Source organism: Tetrao urogallus (assembly GCF_951394365.1).
Source record: "Tetrao urogallus genome assembly, chromosome: 3".
Lineage (NCBI taxonomy): Eukaryota > Metazoa > Chordata > Aves > Galliformes > Phasianidae > Tetrao > Tetrao urogallus.
The window spans coordinates 71706484-71719937 of NC_136815.1; the positions used below are offsets into that span (position 1 = coordinate 71706484).

The 13454-nt window shown below is 38.8% G+C and overlaps 1 protein-coding gene across 1 annotated transcript in view; it reads right to left on the reverse strand.

Moving 5' to 3' along the window:
* Positions 1-13454, reverse strand: part of MYO10 (myosin X) — a gene marked incomplete at both ends in the record, with an annotated part of 150740 nt that overhangs the window by 78727 nt on the left and 58559 nt on the right. Inside the window, one exon of the mRNA XM_079533292.1 lies at positions 8998-9156. Coding sequence (XP_079389418.1) covers positions 8998-9156 — 159 coding nt within the window. The remainder of the gene's footprint in view (positions 1-8997; positions 9157-13454) is intronic.

A 13454-nucleotide genomic window follows, 5' to 3' on the forward strand; every position in this document is an offset into this window, starting at 1 on the left:
ACAGGAGAAATATTTTTAAGATATAAATTTGGAGACCTATGTCATTCTGCCTGTAAATATATTCCATACTGGTACCTATCTAGATTTTCAAAACTTCCATGATCCTTTTATGTTTTAAAACCTTTTGTATAGAAAGAGCTCTTTATGGCAGCAAGCAGGAAGAGCACAAATTATGCCATAATAGAGCATGAAAAGAGAAATTAAAATGAGAATAACTGAATTCCAGGTAATTTGTTGAATGCTACTGAACTGCTGTCAAATAGCCAGGGGCCTAGAAATCAGCACTAAGATAGCAAACAGTAGTAGCAGCCAAAAATCTGCTACAGGGAACTTCTGGACCCCACTGGTACTTGAATGGAAATGCTGACAGACATCAAAAGGAAACAGTTGAAACTGTGAAAAAGGGATTACATCCTTTCAAATGAAAGCAACGGTCTGACTACAAATCAACAGTCCACTTACACAGGTAGACAACGGCTATAAAATTAATTCAGTCTGAACTTAAATTGGTTGTTCATAGCCTTTCTATTTTTAAACTACTGGAATATGTGAATGAGGCGGTTGGCCTGTGAAACATAAGCAGTAAATTTTGTGCAGCTCACTTTACAGTCAAAGCCCAATTCATGCAAAGAAAACATGTGCTGGTGACAGACAAGTGGCTTAAGTTTCGGAATTCAAATTCCTGCCCTCCTTTGTACATGTTTGAGAGCAACAGACCTTGAAGAAAGGAGACCAAATTTATCTGCCAGCAATACAAATATGCATGCAAAACTGCCCGGTACCATTTACAAAAGTTCTGATTGCTAAAAAATAAGAATTAAAAAAATTTGTCTACTTTCTGTTCTTCTCAGCTTGTACAGTTACCAGTGACATTCAATGAAAATGTGAAAAAACCAATGCAAAAAGCTGTCTTTCACATCTAAGAAAACAACAGCAGTGCAATTACCAATGCTAAAGCCTGTACAAGATTATAAATTTCTACTTCACCATTTTCAGTGGTTATCAGTAAGTAGGTTTAAAAGCCACAGAATTCAACAGGAATGCTGACTATGCATGTACTATGCGTACATGCATGACTATACTTGACATGCATGACTATGCTTGACATGCATGACTATGCATGTATGCATGTATTACTTATTCTTCTATCAACTGACCAAATGTAAAAAAAAAAAAAAAAAAAAAAAAAAAATAGTGGCATACAGCAGACACAAAGAGCAAGGCTTTTTGATGTTTTAACAGAATTCTGACTTCCTCCTCCTCACCCCTCACTGAAACAGCCCAGTGATGACAGCTGATAAGATCCTTACAGCAGCACATACATACAGTAAGTTACCAACAAGTACCTGATTGGCTACAAACCATAACAAAAATCAACCTAACAGCAAATCGCTCGTGTAGTGCTTGCATACATGATAGCATCTGCAATTACACAGATCTTTCTGAGTACTTCCCTTTTAAGTAATATCATGTTCACCAAAACATCCCAGACTAAAACATCTGCTAAGATCTGAATACATGCGCCTTAAAAATCCTCAGTATTTTCATTAATGAGGTCAGGCAAACATCATTTTTTATTATTATTATTAGCAGCAATGTAGCAAGTCAGCAGAAAGAAGTAATCCAAAACGAAGAAGAAAACTTGGTTAACCAACTGATGGGATTTGTTTACTTTTACTCCTGTCATTACAGCTATGTTCTTCCTCTAGTATGTACACAAAAGAAAAAAAAATAACAAAAATAATGGTACTTGGGCAGACAGTTGTTGATCTACTTAACTGACCATTTTTAGAAATAATGATTACCAGAAATAGATTCCACTAGATTTCCAATTAAAACCCTGCTGCGTTTCTATAGATTTTGTCTACTGCTCTCCAACAACAGATGTGAAATGGAAGTTGTAATTAATGCTTGGAGACAGGAACTCACTTTGAACTACATTTTCAAAACATTATCTGCTGTGTGTAAGCATAACATGTTAATTATGGAAGTTAAGCAGCTATCTACAGGCATTTTTCATGCAGTCTTTGCAACTGAACTCTGTTTTGTGCACCTTCACTGAAGGAGCTGGTCGAGACAATTACCCCATTTCTGCGCTAGTACAGGATACAACCTAACAGAACCCACTGAAATTCATCAACATGACTTCTAAATTCCTCTACTGTAAAAGTATAGCAATTAAATAATCGGTAGTTTCCTCAGTGACCAAACAGTAGATCCTGTAAAATTATTACTTGGAACTGCTTGGCGTACCAAACACTTTGAACTGTGCAACTACTGCAAGCTTGTAGACAAAACTAAAATAAATTGAGTTCTAAAAGGCAGTGAAATAACAATGGATTTGGCCCAAATGTACGTTAAAGGGGAGATATAGATCAGATGTTATTGGAAAATTTTTCACTCAGGGATGTGTTGAGGCACTGGCACAGCTGCCTAGAGAAGCTGTGGGAGCCCCATTCCTGGAAGCATTCAAAGCCAGACTGAATGAGGCCCTGGGCAGCCTGATCTGCTGGGCTGCAACTCTGCTCCCATCAGGGGATTGGAACTGGATGGTCTTTAAGGTCCTGTCCAACCTAAGCCATTCTATAATTCTATAACTGTATGACTACTAATATAAACCTGCTTCGAAGTGAATGAGCTACTACTACTAACACAGTTTGTGTGAAAGCAAGGAAACGCTTCGGCCTCTTCTCAAAAATTAATCTTGTTAATTAACAACATTACTAAAAATGAGACAGAAGTACTGCTTACTAGGTGGCTTAAACTGCCATTTCTCTTCCTTAGTCAATGGCCCATGCTACAGAGTTATTCAGCTGCCCAGTGTATAGGCACTTGATACACTTTTGTTTAAGGTCCATTTTCTGCAGGAAGTGCATCATGGTTCTTCTCCTTAAGAAAGCAATCAGAGCAGTTTTCATCTTTTTAATAAAACACATTTGGGCTACTATCTTTTACTAGTCTTTTGTCTGTCTGCCTCCACCTAAAACCTGTAACCACAGTAGAGGACATCCATACAGCAGTGCTTTCAAATTCCACAAATCACATCTGTCTTGCTTTATTTAATTATCCTGTACCTCAGCATGCCTAAGATTTTACCAGTATAAGTACCAGCATCCGCTTCCTGTTGACATGGCACTTCTGACAGAGCAACTGCACTGCATCTGAAATACTTTTACTTTACTGAAAAGCAAATGAGTATGCAAAACCCTAGACAAACAAGTCACAGGACAGCAACTGACCTGGATGCTAAAGTGTCTCGATCTGCAAACAGAATTAAAAAAAAAAAAAAAAAAAAAAAAAAATCACACACAAAAAACCCGACAGTGACTATTGATAAACACTGCACAAACAACAACTGGATCCCCTCAGGGCATTCTCATGACTGCAAGGGAGATAAACATGTAATAATTAGATGATTTAACAAACAACACGCTGCTAAGGCAAATTAACACAAATAGATTTTAAAAATTGATGTATAAATAAATTAATATACCTTTTAAGCACAGATAAATGAGCACTCGGGGTAATAAAGTAGACAGAAATTCCGCGAGCCACTTTGTCAGAAGGCAACTCTTCCAGTTTAACACCATGTTTTTTGTTTGTTTGTTTTAAGAATTAGAGAGATTTTCTTTTCTCATACAAGTTACATCATGTTTGCTGCATCATCTGAAGAGTCAAAGAGAGCCAGCCCCTGAGCTCCTAACTACCACCATCCTCCTCTGATGTGCACATGGCTTCTACAGCACTACATGCCTACGTGGCTGGTACAGAAGTTTTTATACAAATACATATACTGAACAGATGGTTGTGATTATTGGTGGGCAAACTGCAATCCTAATTTGAAACAGAGCAAAAATAGGCTATGTTCCCTCACCCTTCTTGGCCACCACACGCTTCTCTCTTGCTCCAAGAGGCTCTGCCCCAGCCCATCGGAGGCTGCCAGACCCAGCACATCCCTCTGGGAAGAGGGCACTTTTCCACTCTAAATAAAATGGCACTTCTCGAACAAACACCACTTCTAAGGGAAATGGGTCCACCTGGTACTTTAGAGCTTAACTCAGCAAGAAAAAGGATGTAAAGTGCCATGAGACAGCAGTGTGCCCTGGTGGCCAAGAAGGCCAGTGGGATCCTGGGGTGCATTAAAAGGAGCAAGGCCAGCAGGTCAAGAGAAGTGATCCTCCTCTACTTTACCCTGGTCAGGCCTCACCTGAAGTGCTGTGTCCAGTTCTGGGCTACCAAGTACAAAAAAACCCCATAGATCTCCTGGAAAGAGTCCAGCAGAGGACCACAAAGATGATAAAGGCCAGGAGCTTCTCTACCATGAGGAAAGGCTGAGCGACCTGAGTCTGTTCAGCCTTGAGAAAAGAAAAATGAGAGGGGATCTTATTAATGTTTATAAATATCATAAGTGTGGGAGTCAAAGGTACACCAACCTCTTTCCAGTGATCTGTGGGGAAAGAACAAGGGGAAATGGCCACAAATGTGAGCATAGGAAGTTCCGCACCAATACGTGAAAGAACTTCTTCACAGTGAGGGTGACAGAGCACTGGAACAGACTGCCCAGGGAGGTTGTGGATTCTCCTTCTTTGGAGACGTTCAAGATCTGCCTGGACACACTCCTGTGCAACCTGGAATAGGGAACCTTCTTTGGCAGGGGAGTTGGACTCGATGATCCCTGGAGGCCTCTTCCAGCCCCTACAATTCTGTGATTCTGTGAAGTGCTTTGGAACTTGTTTGTTGCCTGAACATGGGCAAATAAGGGCTGATTTGGCACTGGAAATATCTGTAGGGCAGTCCGTGAAGTAGCTGCAGTTATTTTCAGGCCTACTTTTGCCTCAGCAAAAACTCCAGCTCTCTGATCTGCTCTTCTTTAATTCACTTGCCTACGCCAGCTCCTAACCACTGGCCACAGAGACAAGAGAACTGCAGCTCCTCCCGCAGCCAGCTCGGACACTATAATTTATGTGTCCTGTAGTACAATCCACACACGATGTGGTTCATGGCATCGTCTCCAAGACAAAGTCAGTCTCTCTCACGATGTGTATTTAACTAAAAGTAAACTTGAATCAACAGCTTAGGAACAAGTCTCCTTTGAATGGCGACAAGAACAGCTGCCGCAGCACTTCCCCTCTCTACACCATGTGCCCAGTGCTGGCTTGGCTTCAGAGGCAAGGAAATATCTTGCTCGCCTTCACAAAAGGCTCCATTTTCCAATTTGGGCACCTTCCACTTTTAGCACTGATATTTATCTTTCTATATTTCTCCACACATCAGCCTAGCACACAAGCTAATCTGAGCATTCAAATACAGGAACTAAAACTTGTCTAAAAGCTGGACGTCCCCCACTCAAGCTGTTCCTTCAAATGAAATGAGAGAGGGAGTAGCAACAGAACCCCTCCAGGATCCCATTACTGGCATACTAAGTTTGTTCTTTTCCAGGGGTGACCCAGAAGCAAGCTCTTAGATAAAAGCAGTATTAATCAAGAAACCTAAGAAAAAAAATTCTAGACAGGAGCCTGCTTTGAGGAGATCTTATCGCTCTCTACAACTCCCTGAAAGAAGGTTGTAGCAAGGTGGAGGTCAGCCTCTTCTCCCAGGTTATGCTGATAGGATTAGAAGTAATGGCTTTAAGTTGTGCCGTAGAAGGTTTGGGTTGGATATCAAGAAAAAATTCTTCACAAAAAAAGTTGTAAGGCATTGGAACAGTCTGCCCAGGGAGGAGACAGAGCAACTGTCTCTGCAGGTGTTCAAGAAATGTGTAGATGTGGAACTGAGAGACACAATTTAGCAGTATGGCAGTGATGGGTTGATGGTTGGACTAGATGGTCTTACTGGTCTTTCCAACCTTAAAGATTCTCTGATTCTATCTAGGAGGAGCATATACAGCCTGTGTGTCTCACAGAGTAAAAGGAGACAGCATGCACTTTTATTTTGTTATTAAACAGAAAAACAGGCAGAAAATATCACAATTAGTTGACAGACTTGGTGCTGATACAAAAAGATGACTGCAGATTAGAACAAATTTTGTCATTTACCTTCTTACCAACAACACAGATTCAGCTACTTATCTCAGCTTGTTAAGTACAAAGCCAGGCATCATTTATGCTATGAACAGTCTGTAGACCAAATCAATAAGCCAAGCCCAACATCCCACAAAAAAAGGGAAGAAAAGTCTGTGTTGACCTTTATAGCTGGAGCTGTTGGCGGCAGGAAAGAAAGTCACTGACTAGTTTGACAATCTTTGACATCTATAGCAAATATATTTTATACTATTAATTAGGAAATAGCAAGGAGTTTAGGAGTATGGGTATGATTATGTGAGATGAAGAGGGAAAAATGTTATTAAGTAAAGAAAAGTAAACTTGAACTCTAACATCTGAAGATATTTACTGAGATGCTCATTGCTGGATAAACAGCTCATCAAATACACAACAGGGGAAGACTTGAATAAATAATGTCTTCCTGGAAAAGCAACTGTTTAAATTTCTTTTAAATTGTTTCTTTTGTATTTCTAAAAAAGTTCAAAGAAATGGTTTACACCACAAGTTAATGTATTGCACTTCATATCATTTTTTGTACTTGTTTGGAAAAACAAACCTCCAAACTTATACCCTAAACAATGCATTCTTCATTGCTAAACTCAAGAATTAAACAAATATGTTCGTATTACTACTAGTAAATTAAAAAGCCACAAAGTATACTTTTTCCCTCGGTCGTGAGGTGGGCAAGGAGGTGAACAGGGCTGAAGCACACAGAGAGACAATGATAAGCATCTGTAAAAGCAGCATGTGACATTTATAGGTTGGTTTTATTGAGTGACGGAGGGAAATCTTCCCACGGGGATGACTAGCTCCTCTGCTCAAAGTACAGTAGGGTGTTCCTAATTTATCTCTACTGTACAAGGGACAGATACAAGTAAGGTGTTTATGTGGATACAAGACACAGTGTGTGCACTTCAGTGATGTAGCAATTACTGGCCAGAGGAGACAAAGTTCAATCTGGAATGTTTTGCTTCTGGCATGCAATGGGTTCCACTGTCCTGTATAAGAATTAGTCTAGTCCCAATGAAGAAAGATGAGGAAAATCATTTCTTCAGCAGGCTACAATTATGTGTTTAACAGAGGTAAAGCTAATGCACCTTCCAGTCCCAGAATGCTTCTTCCTAAAACATATGCTGATAAACGGATAAAGTTCTCATAAAATTATGTCAACTATTTAATCTACTTTTCTCAGGGTTTCTGTTCCTGGAGTTCTGTCTCACTAATTTACTGCTATTGGAAAAGCAAGACTGGAGGTACCAACTAGGAAAGAGAAGATGCTTTTTATACCTTTCCTGGTTACATATACAGGACAACAGAGACTCTTTCATATGCAGTTCAAAATACACCTGTTTTTCACCAATCACCTTTACTCAATCAATTTTCAGGTTAGTTATACCAAACAGAAGTAAAATTTGCAAAACTGAAAGGACAATAAATATTCAGCGGCAACTGAAGATCTGCCATCACTAACAGCAAACAAACCTGTTTGTCTAGAAACATACACCACATTGAGCACCAAGTGTCAGAATATCCTAAACTTGTTGTGACAAGCTGGGAAATAAACTAAGACACGCCTCTTCAGAACAAGGATATGCTTCACTTTTTCAGAACATCACCCTTCTACACTCACACTTGATTGAAGAGGAAAGGCTAACATCCACATCCCACACCTCAGTACATCCAATTGCTCAGAAGACTTTTCTTTCTAAATTAAATTTTCACTCATACTAAGTGTTATGGTCTAATCTAACAATGCTAGTAGAAGAGCAAACTTTTCTCAAATGTTCTCCTTTTTTCCTGCAGGGTTGCTCACATATGCTGTTCATTTTTTGTCTACTTTTTCTTCTCAAAGTAAAAATAGTCAATTTATTTTCAGAAGAAAAAATTATAAAGACTGTTATAAAGAGAACTACCTCCAAATGTAGGGCTCCCAGTACAAGTCCCTTTAGAGGTAACTTAAAAAGAAAGAGAGCTTCCTTATGCCCTTTCTTTTTGTCATAAATAAATTTGTAAATAAAGAAAACATTTTACGTTAAGATTTGCTTATGCTTAAAAATAAACAAGCTGAACTTAATAGATGAAGTTTAAAATAAAGCATGTATATGGCCAAAGCAAGGATCCAAAAAGACTATTCAAACTTTTTTTTTCTTTTTTTTCTTTTTTTTTCTGTGAAGTATTATTAAAAACAAACAAACAACATCAAAAAAGCAACCACTGAACAACTGAAAAGTGAGATTTCACAACCCGGAACAGCTACTTCTATTTCCTTTATTTCTCTCACATTAAGCGGGCTTCTAGATTCAAGGAAGATTAGTACCTAATCCAACCAAGACTAATAAATTATTTAAAGAGCAGGTTAACCTAATCACAATCTAACCTTCATTACAGATCTGAGAAAAAGAGTTCTATATTGACTAATTCTTAGTTTCTGAAATTCCTAAATGGCTGCCTGCTTTCACATGCCCAAAACTCTATCTGTATTTAAAGGCATAGGTTCTCAGCTTGAATGAGCATAATACCATTCCCTTTCTATTATAACTGTGATGTTGGCCACAACTGGACCTTGGACCTCCAAATGACAGTTGCAGATTAAACCCCACTGCATTATTTCCAGTCATGTACGTAGCATACAACGTTGGAAGAGGTAGGCTAAAGGAGGTGAGAAAAAACAAGACTCCTACACACAACCTTGTCAATGTAAGTGTAAAAAAGCATATGTAGTATAGTGGTTTTCTGAGGCTTGCCAGGGAGTACCTTGACATCCCCAAGCTACCTCCTCCTTCTACTACTGTTGGTAAGAAGTCCCTAGGACAAGGCATGCTTCAACTCTCTAAAAATGCACAAAGAACTGGAGAACATTAAGAAGGAAGATATTACAGAACTGCAAAACACACAGCAGTTAGACAAACGAAAACATTGCCTCTAGATATTTTTCTTAAATTTAGAAGAAACTTACATAGATTTTATCTTGCTGATATCGTTGGAATAAGTTATGCATAATGGAGCCTTCATGGAGATCTACTAGTGCTGCCATGTCTTCCACACTCTCCACACTTGTCTGATGCATAGGCGTTACTTTTTGATGAGTGATGGTGCTCTGTTTATAGGTGAATACCTGAAAGAGTTAAAAAATAAATAATAATTAGAGAACATTGTCAAAAACTCTTATCTGAGGAAGGAGCTTTTATATAAACTCCTATTCCCTATACAACTCATCAGTGATCAGACTTGCAAAATGATATAGCTTGCCATTCATACCTTCTTCTTGCACTTCTTTCACAATAATTAAAGCCCCAAATACATGTAAAGGGGTCGTATGAAATTATCACATACTGACAATACACTGAGGTCTGAGGTTTTTCTCTAGGCAAAAGAAATCTGGTTTTACAATGGACTACTGTAATACCTTATTAGATGAAAAATAAAACAAGCAGATAATCATCGTCCAAAAATCTAAGGCCAACCAACACAAGGTAGTCTTCCACTCCTTACAGTACACCTCACTTAAACTCAAATTTCTTTGAAGAAGAATGTTTTAAGCTGCAAACAGGCTACCAGTGTTAGCATTTCATTTGAAAACAACCTAAATGTTAAATGTTTCCATCCAGGCCTCTGATAAGGACCGCCACCAGGTTAGGTCATGCTTCTTAATGTAATTAGCACATTAAGTTCACCATACAGCAAGTATTTCAAAGCAAATGGCTGCGCTAATTTCTAATTAATGTACTTCTAAGATAAATTTCAGAGGCATGCTACAAATGAACAGTAAAAGCCCTTTAAAAGCCATAACTCAAATACTCTGTCATAGAACACTTTTATATATCTTTTGTAAAGCCATGGAAAGTACGCTCAATAGTTGTACATATCCCCAAACTACTTAAACAAACTTTCAGGAACACTGACATCGCTGAAGTTTATAAGCCAATTGCTCAGCAATACAGCTTCCCATTTCCTGTTAATTTACATCTTGACAACTAATCCTTATAGACATATGTCTGCATCTCACAGGCAATGCTACTTTGGCAACACTAGTCCCTGCAAAGGTCATCACTGCAAACTAAAAATTAGGTCAGGGTGTTAATGCAAATATTTTAATAAGGAGGAACACCAAGAAAACAAACCTTCCCAAATCCTTTGAAATAATATTTATAAAACCAACTGAAGGAGTGCAATAAGCAGCAGCCCAGCTGTTTATGAGCACTGCAGGACTGCCCATGCAGGCAGGGGATTACGCAGCAAAATGGAAAGGAACAGTTCTGCTCAGGAAAGGAAAACCCATCAAATGTTTTTCCAAACAAAAACATATGTATGCTGCTGCTAATGAAAGACTGAACAAGGGCAGCAGCCTAATCAAAGACCAACATTCAGGCAAACAGATTCTTAACACTTACTGCTGCATGATTTTGCCTGTCTTGCTGAGACAAATGAGAAGAAGAAACAAATAAGAAGGAGCAACAGGCAGAATGCAGAACAGACCTAACACTGAAGCTTTGGGTAGGATAACCCACCAGCTGACTGAGGAGAATTGCCTGATGAAATCTGTTCACTGAGATCCTATCCCAGACTGAATATATCAAATGTTGGCACAGACATTTGAACAGTTAGAGCTGCCATTCATTCCACAAGAAAGTATACTGGGGTAAAAAGAAGATACAGGGAACAAATTTCAAACAACTGCTAAAAGGCTGTGCACACATCAATGGGACACACAGGTCACATGAACAGAGAAAGGAAACAAAACATTATTTCTAGGAGGAGGATTTTCATGTTTGTGATATCTAGTCTTTGATAAATGACGCAGAGGTTAATAGGGTATGCAGAGCATTCTGCACATCACTAAGCTAATTTACTGACAGAAAATTCTCCAAGGAAAATAACAGGACAATTGACCTGCACATGGTAGGATGACTTAAGATGATCTTCATAGATTCATCCTTTGTATTCAAAACCACAGTTTTCTCTTGCTTAGGCACATCTTTCTCATACTTCCAGCTCTTTCACACATTGCATTCTTGTTTAGATGTGGAAATGTCTCTGCGAGCTGACTCTTAAACGTTCCTTTATGCTTCCCTATCAGCCATCTAGAAAAGACACTAACTGGGCTCAGTGGCTGTCGCCAAGACCAGAAAGAACAACAGTCCCTTCCCCATGTTTTATTTTCACCAGAACCACGTATCCTTCAGATTCCCTAATTCCACTGTAAAACTTCAGCAAAGTCATCTACCATCAAAGCCATTAGATAAGGGCAGCAAAATCATATGATAGATCTCATGTCTTTCAAATAGGCTCTTGGTAGCCCCACTGCTCAAGCCCTGAAAAGCTTGCCTTGTTTTTTTCATCTTGACTCATGCCTTTGTTAGGACACATACGTGAAAAGGCTGCCTTGAACTTTAATGCTACTAATTAGAAGGTCACACTATGAAATATTACAGCAGATGAAATCCCCAGGAAATGAAAGCTGAGAGCCATTCAATGGGGTCAGTGTGCAGAAAAGGAAGATAACCAAGTTGTCTCCTGAACTTTACAAAGACCATGCTGGCAGAGCATAGGAGTGTCCACCCTCAAGGATATTGCCAGCATTTGGGGAAGGTCAAGAAAAGCATGCAGGAAACTTGGAACAAAATCTAAAACAAATAAGAATTCAGCAAAAAATGCTTTCCTTTCAAGATATAAATGGTCCAAGATAACAAACATGCTGAATATATGGAAAACTATAAATTAAACCCTAAGAGAGGATGCAAAATAAGAACTGTCAAAGTTACTGTGGAAATGAAAATTAGAGGTTGAGATAGGAAGGAGCAATGCAAACAGCAACAACAGTAGGAACAAACTCAAGAAACATAAGACTAAACAGCAAATCTAGCTGAACTCCAAGAAACAGTACTTCATGAGGAAAGAACATGTCTAATCTGCTTGAGTATCCTTACCGTGCCTTACCTTACCACTGTGATGAACACACCAAAAACAGACTCAACCGCTTTCAATTACTCACCTGAAAGCCCAGACAATGAATGGGCCCCAGGTGACAAAAAGAAAGGCTCTCACAGCTGCTGTAGGATTCTAAAATAAGGTAGACAGGAACTATCAAATGCCCAAATATCAACAGCTTGCTGAAAGAGCAACCATACCTGCAGGCTAGAGGAACAGTCTTTACTAACAGTACTGAAGATTGAAAGACAGCAATTGTGCTGTTGAACCAGATTACTTCCTCTAGTAATAACAAAGATAGATTGAACAGACAGTAACTGAGTACAGAAATACATGAATGAACGTTAGAAATAGGGTCACATGCAGAAAATGTGAAAAGAAGACACACTGGCATGGTTTTGAAAGCCGTTTTCAAACTCTGATGAGACATCCCCATGCTCCAATTCATGCTTATTTAGAACTCAGCAGAATTATTCACTCAATTCACTTGTCTCCAAAACATGGTATATTTTATCAGCCTTGCTTTAACAGGGCCATACTCAGAGCAGTGTCAAGATCCACCTGCTCCATAACCATGCTTCCTGCAGCATTCATAAGATCTAAGAAGACAAAATGACAGGCCCTAGAGTGAGAACTGCACTCATGCTTCCAAAAATATTACCCAGATGAGAAAGGATGACAAGCAGAAAAAACAAAGTAATCATCTTACAATCAGAACATCAGCCCTTCACGTAGAGCCAAAGAAAAAAGTTAGAAGGAACCCTTGGCAGCACACAAGAACTTCCAGGACGTGAGCATGACCTGCATTGTGCACACTGGACATCTGACAGTGCCTTTTCTTTGCTGAAGACCGGTAAGACACCTCTCTGATGCACGGCAGAAAGCTGCAGAACTTCCAAGAGCATAGCAGGATTGAGGATGAGACTGTAGGTAAACACTGAGCAAAGGGGTTTTTGGTGGCTGAGGTTTTGCAAAGGGTCTTGTTCCAAAGAGACAGAATGTCTTAGAATAAACCATTTCATATGGGACCCTATCTAGAAAGCCAACAGCTCTTAGATCATTTTAAGACACAGGCAGACGATGAAAATAGTGGCTTTATTAAATAAAAATATCATTTTACTGTACCTTTTCTGCATTACATATTGCATATATTCATAAATACTGTTGCATCAGCAATGCCATACTGTAATCCACAATGTACAAGTATTTATTAGGTAAATCTGTGTCTTTATATTCAATTATTTTACATGAATATACTCTTAAATCTACCCATGAACTTACTGGAGAAATACATCAAGAAAACAAGCAATCAACAAATCAAGAGTTTGAGGCATATGACTGCAATTAAATTTATTTCATTTATGTTTTTAGAAAAGCAATAAAATCAACATGAAATAAACCTTACCATTTCTCACTTCTTTGCATTGAAAATGACATTTTTATCCTGTGCAGGCAATATTGTGTGAGAAAAAATAAGTCTTTCCA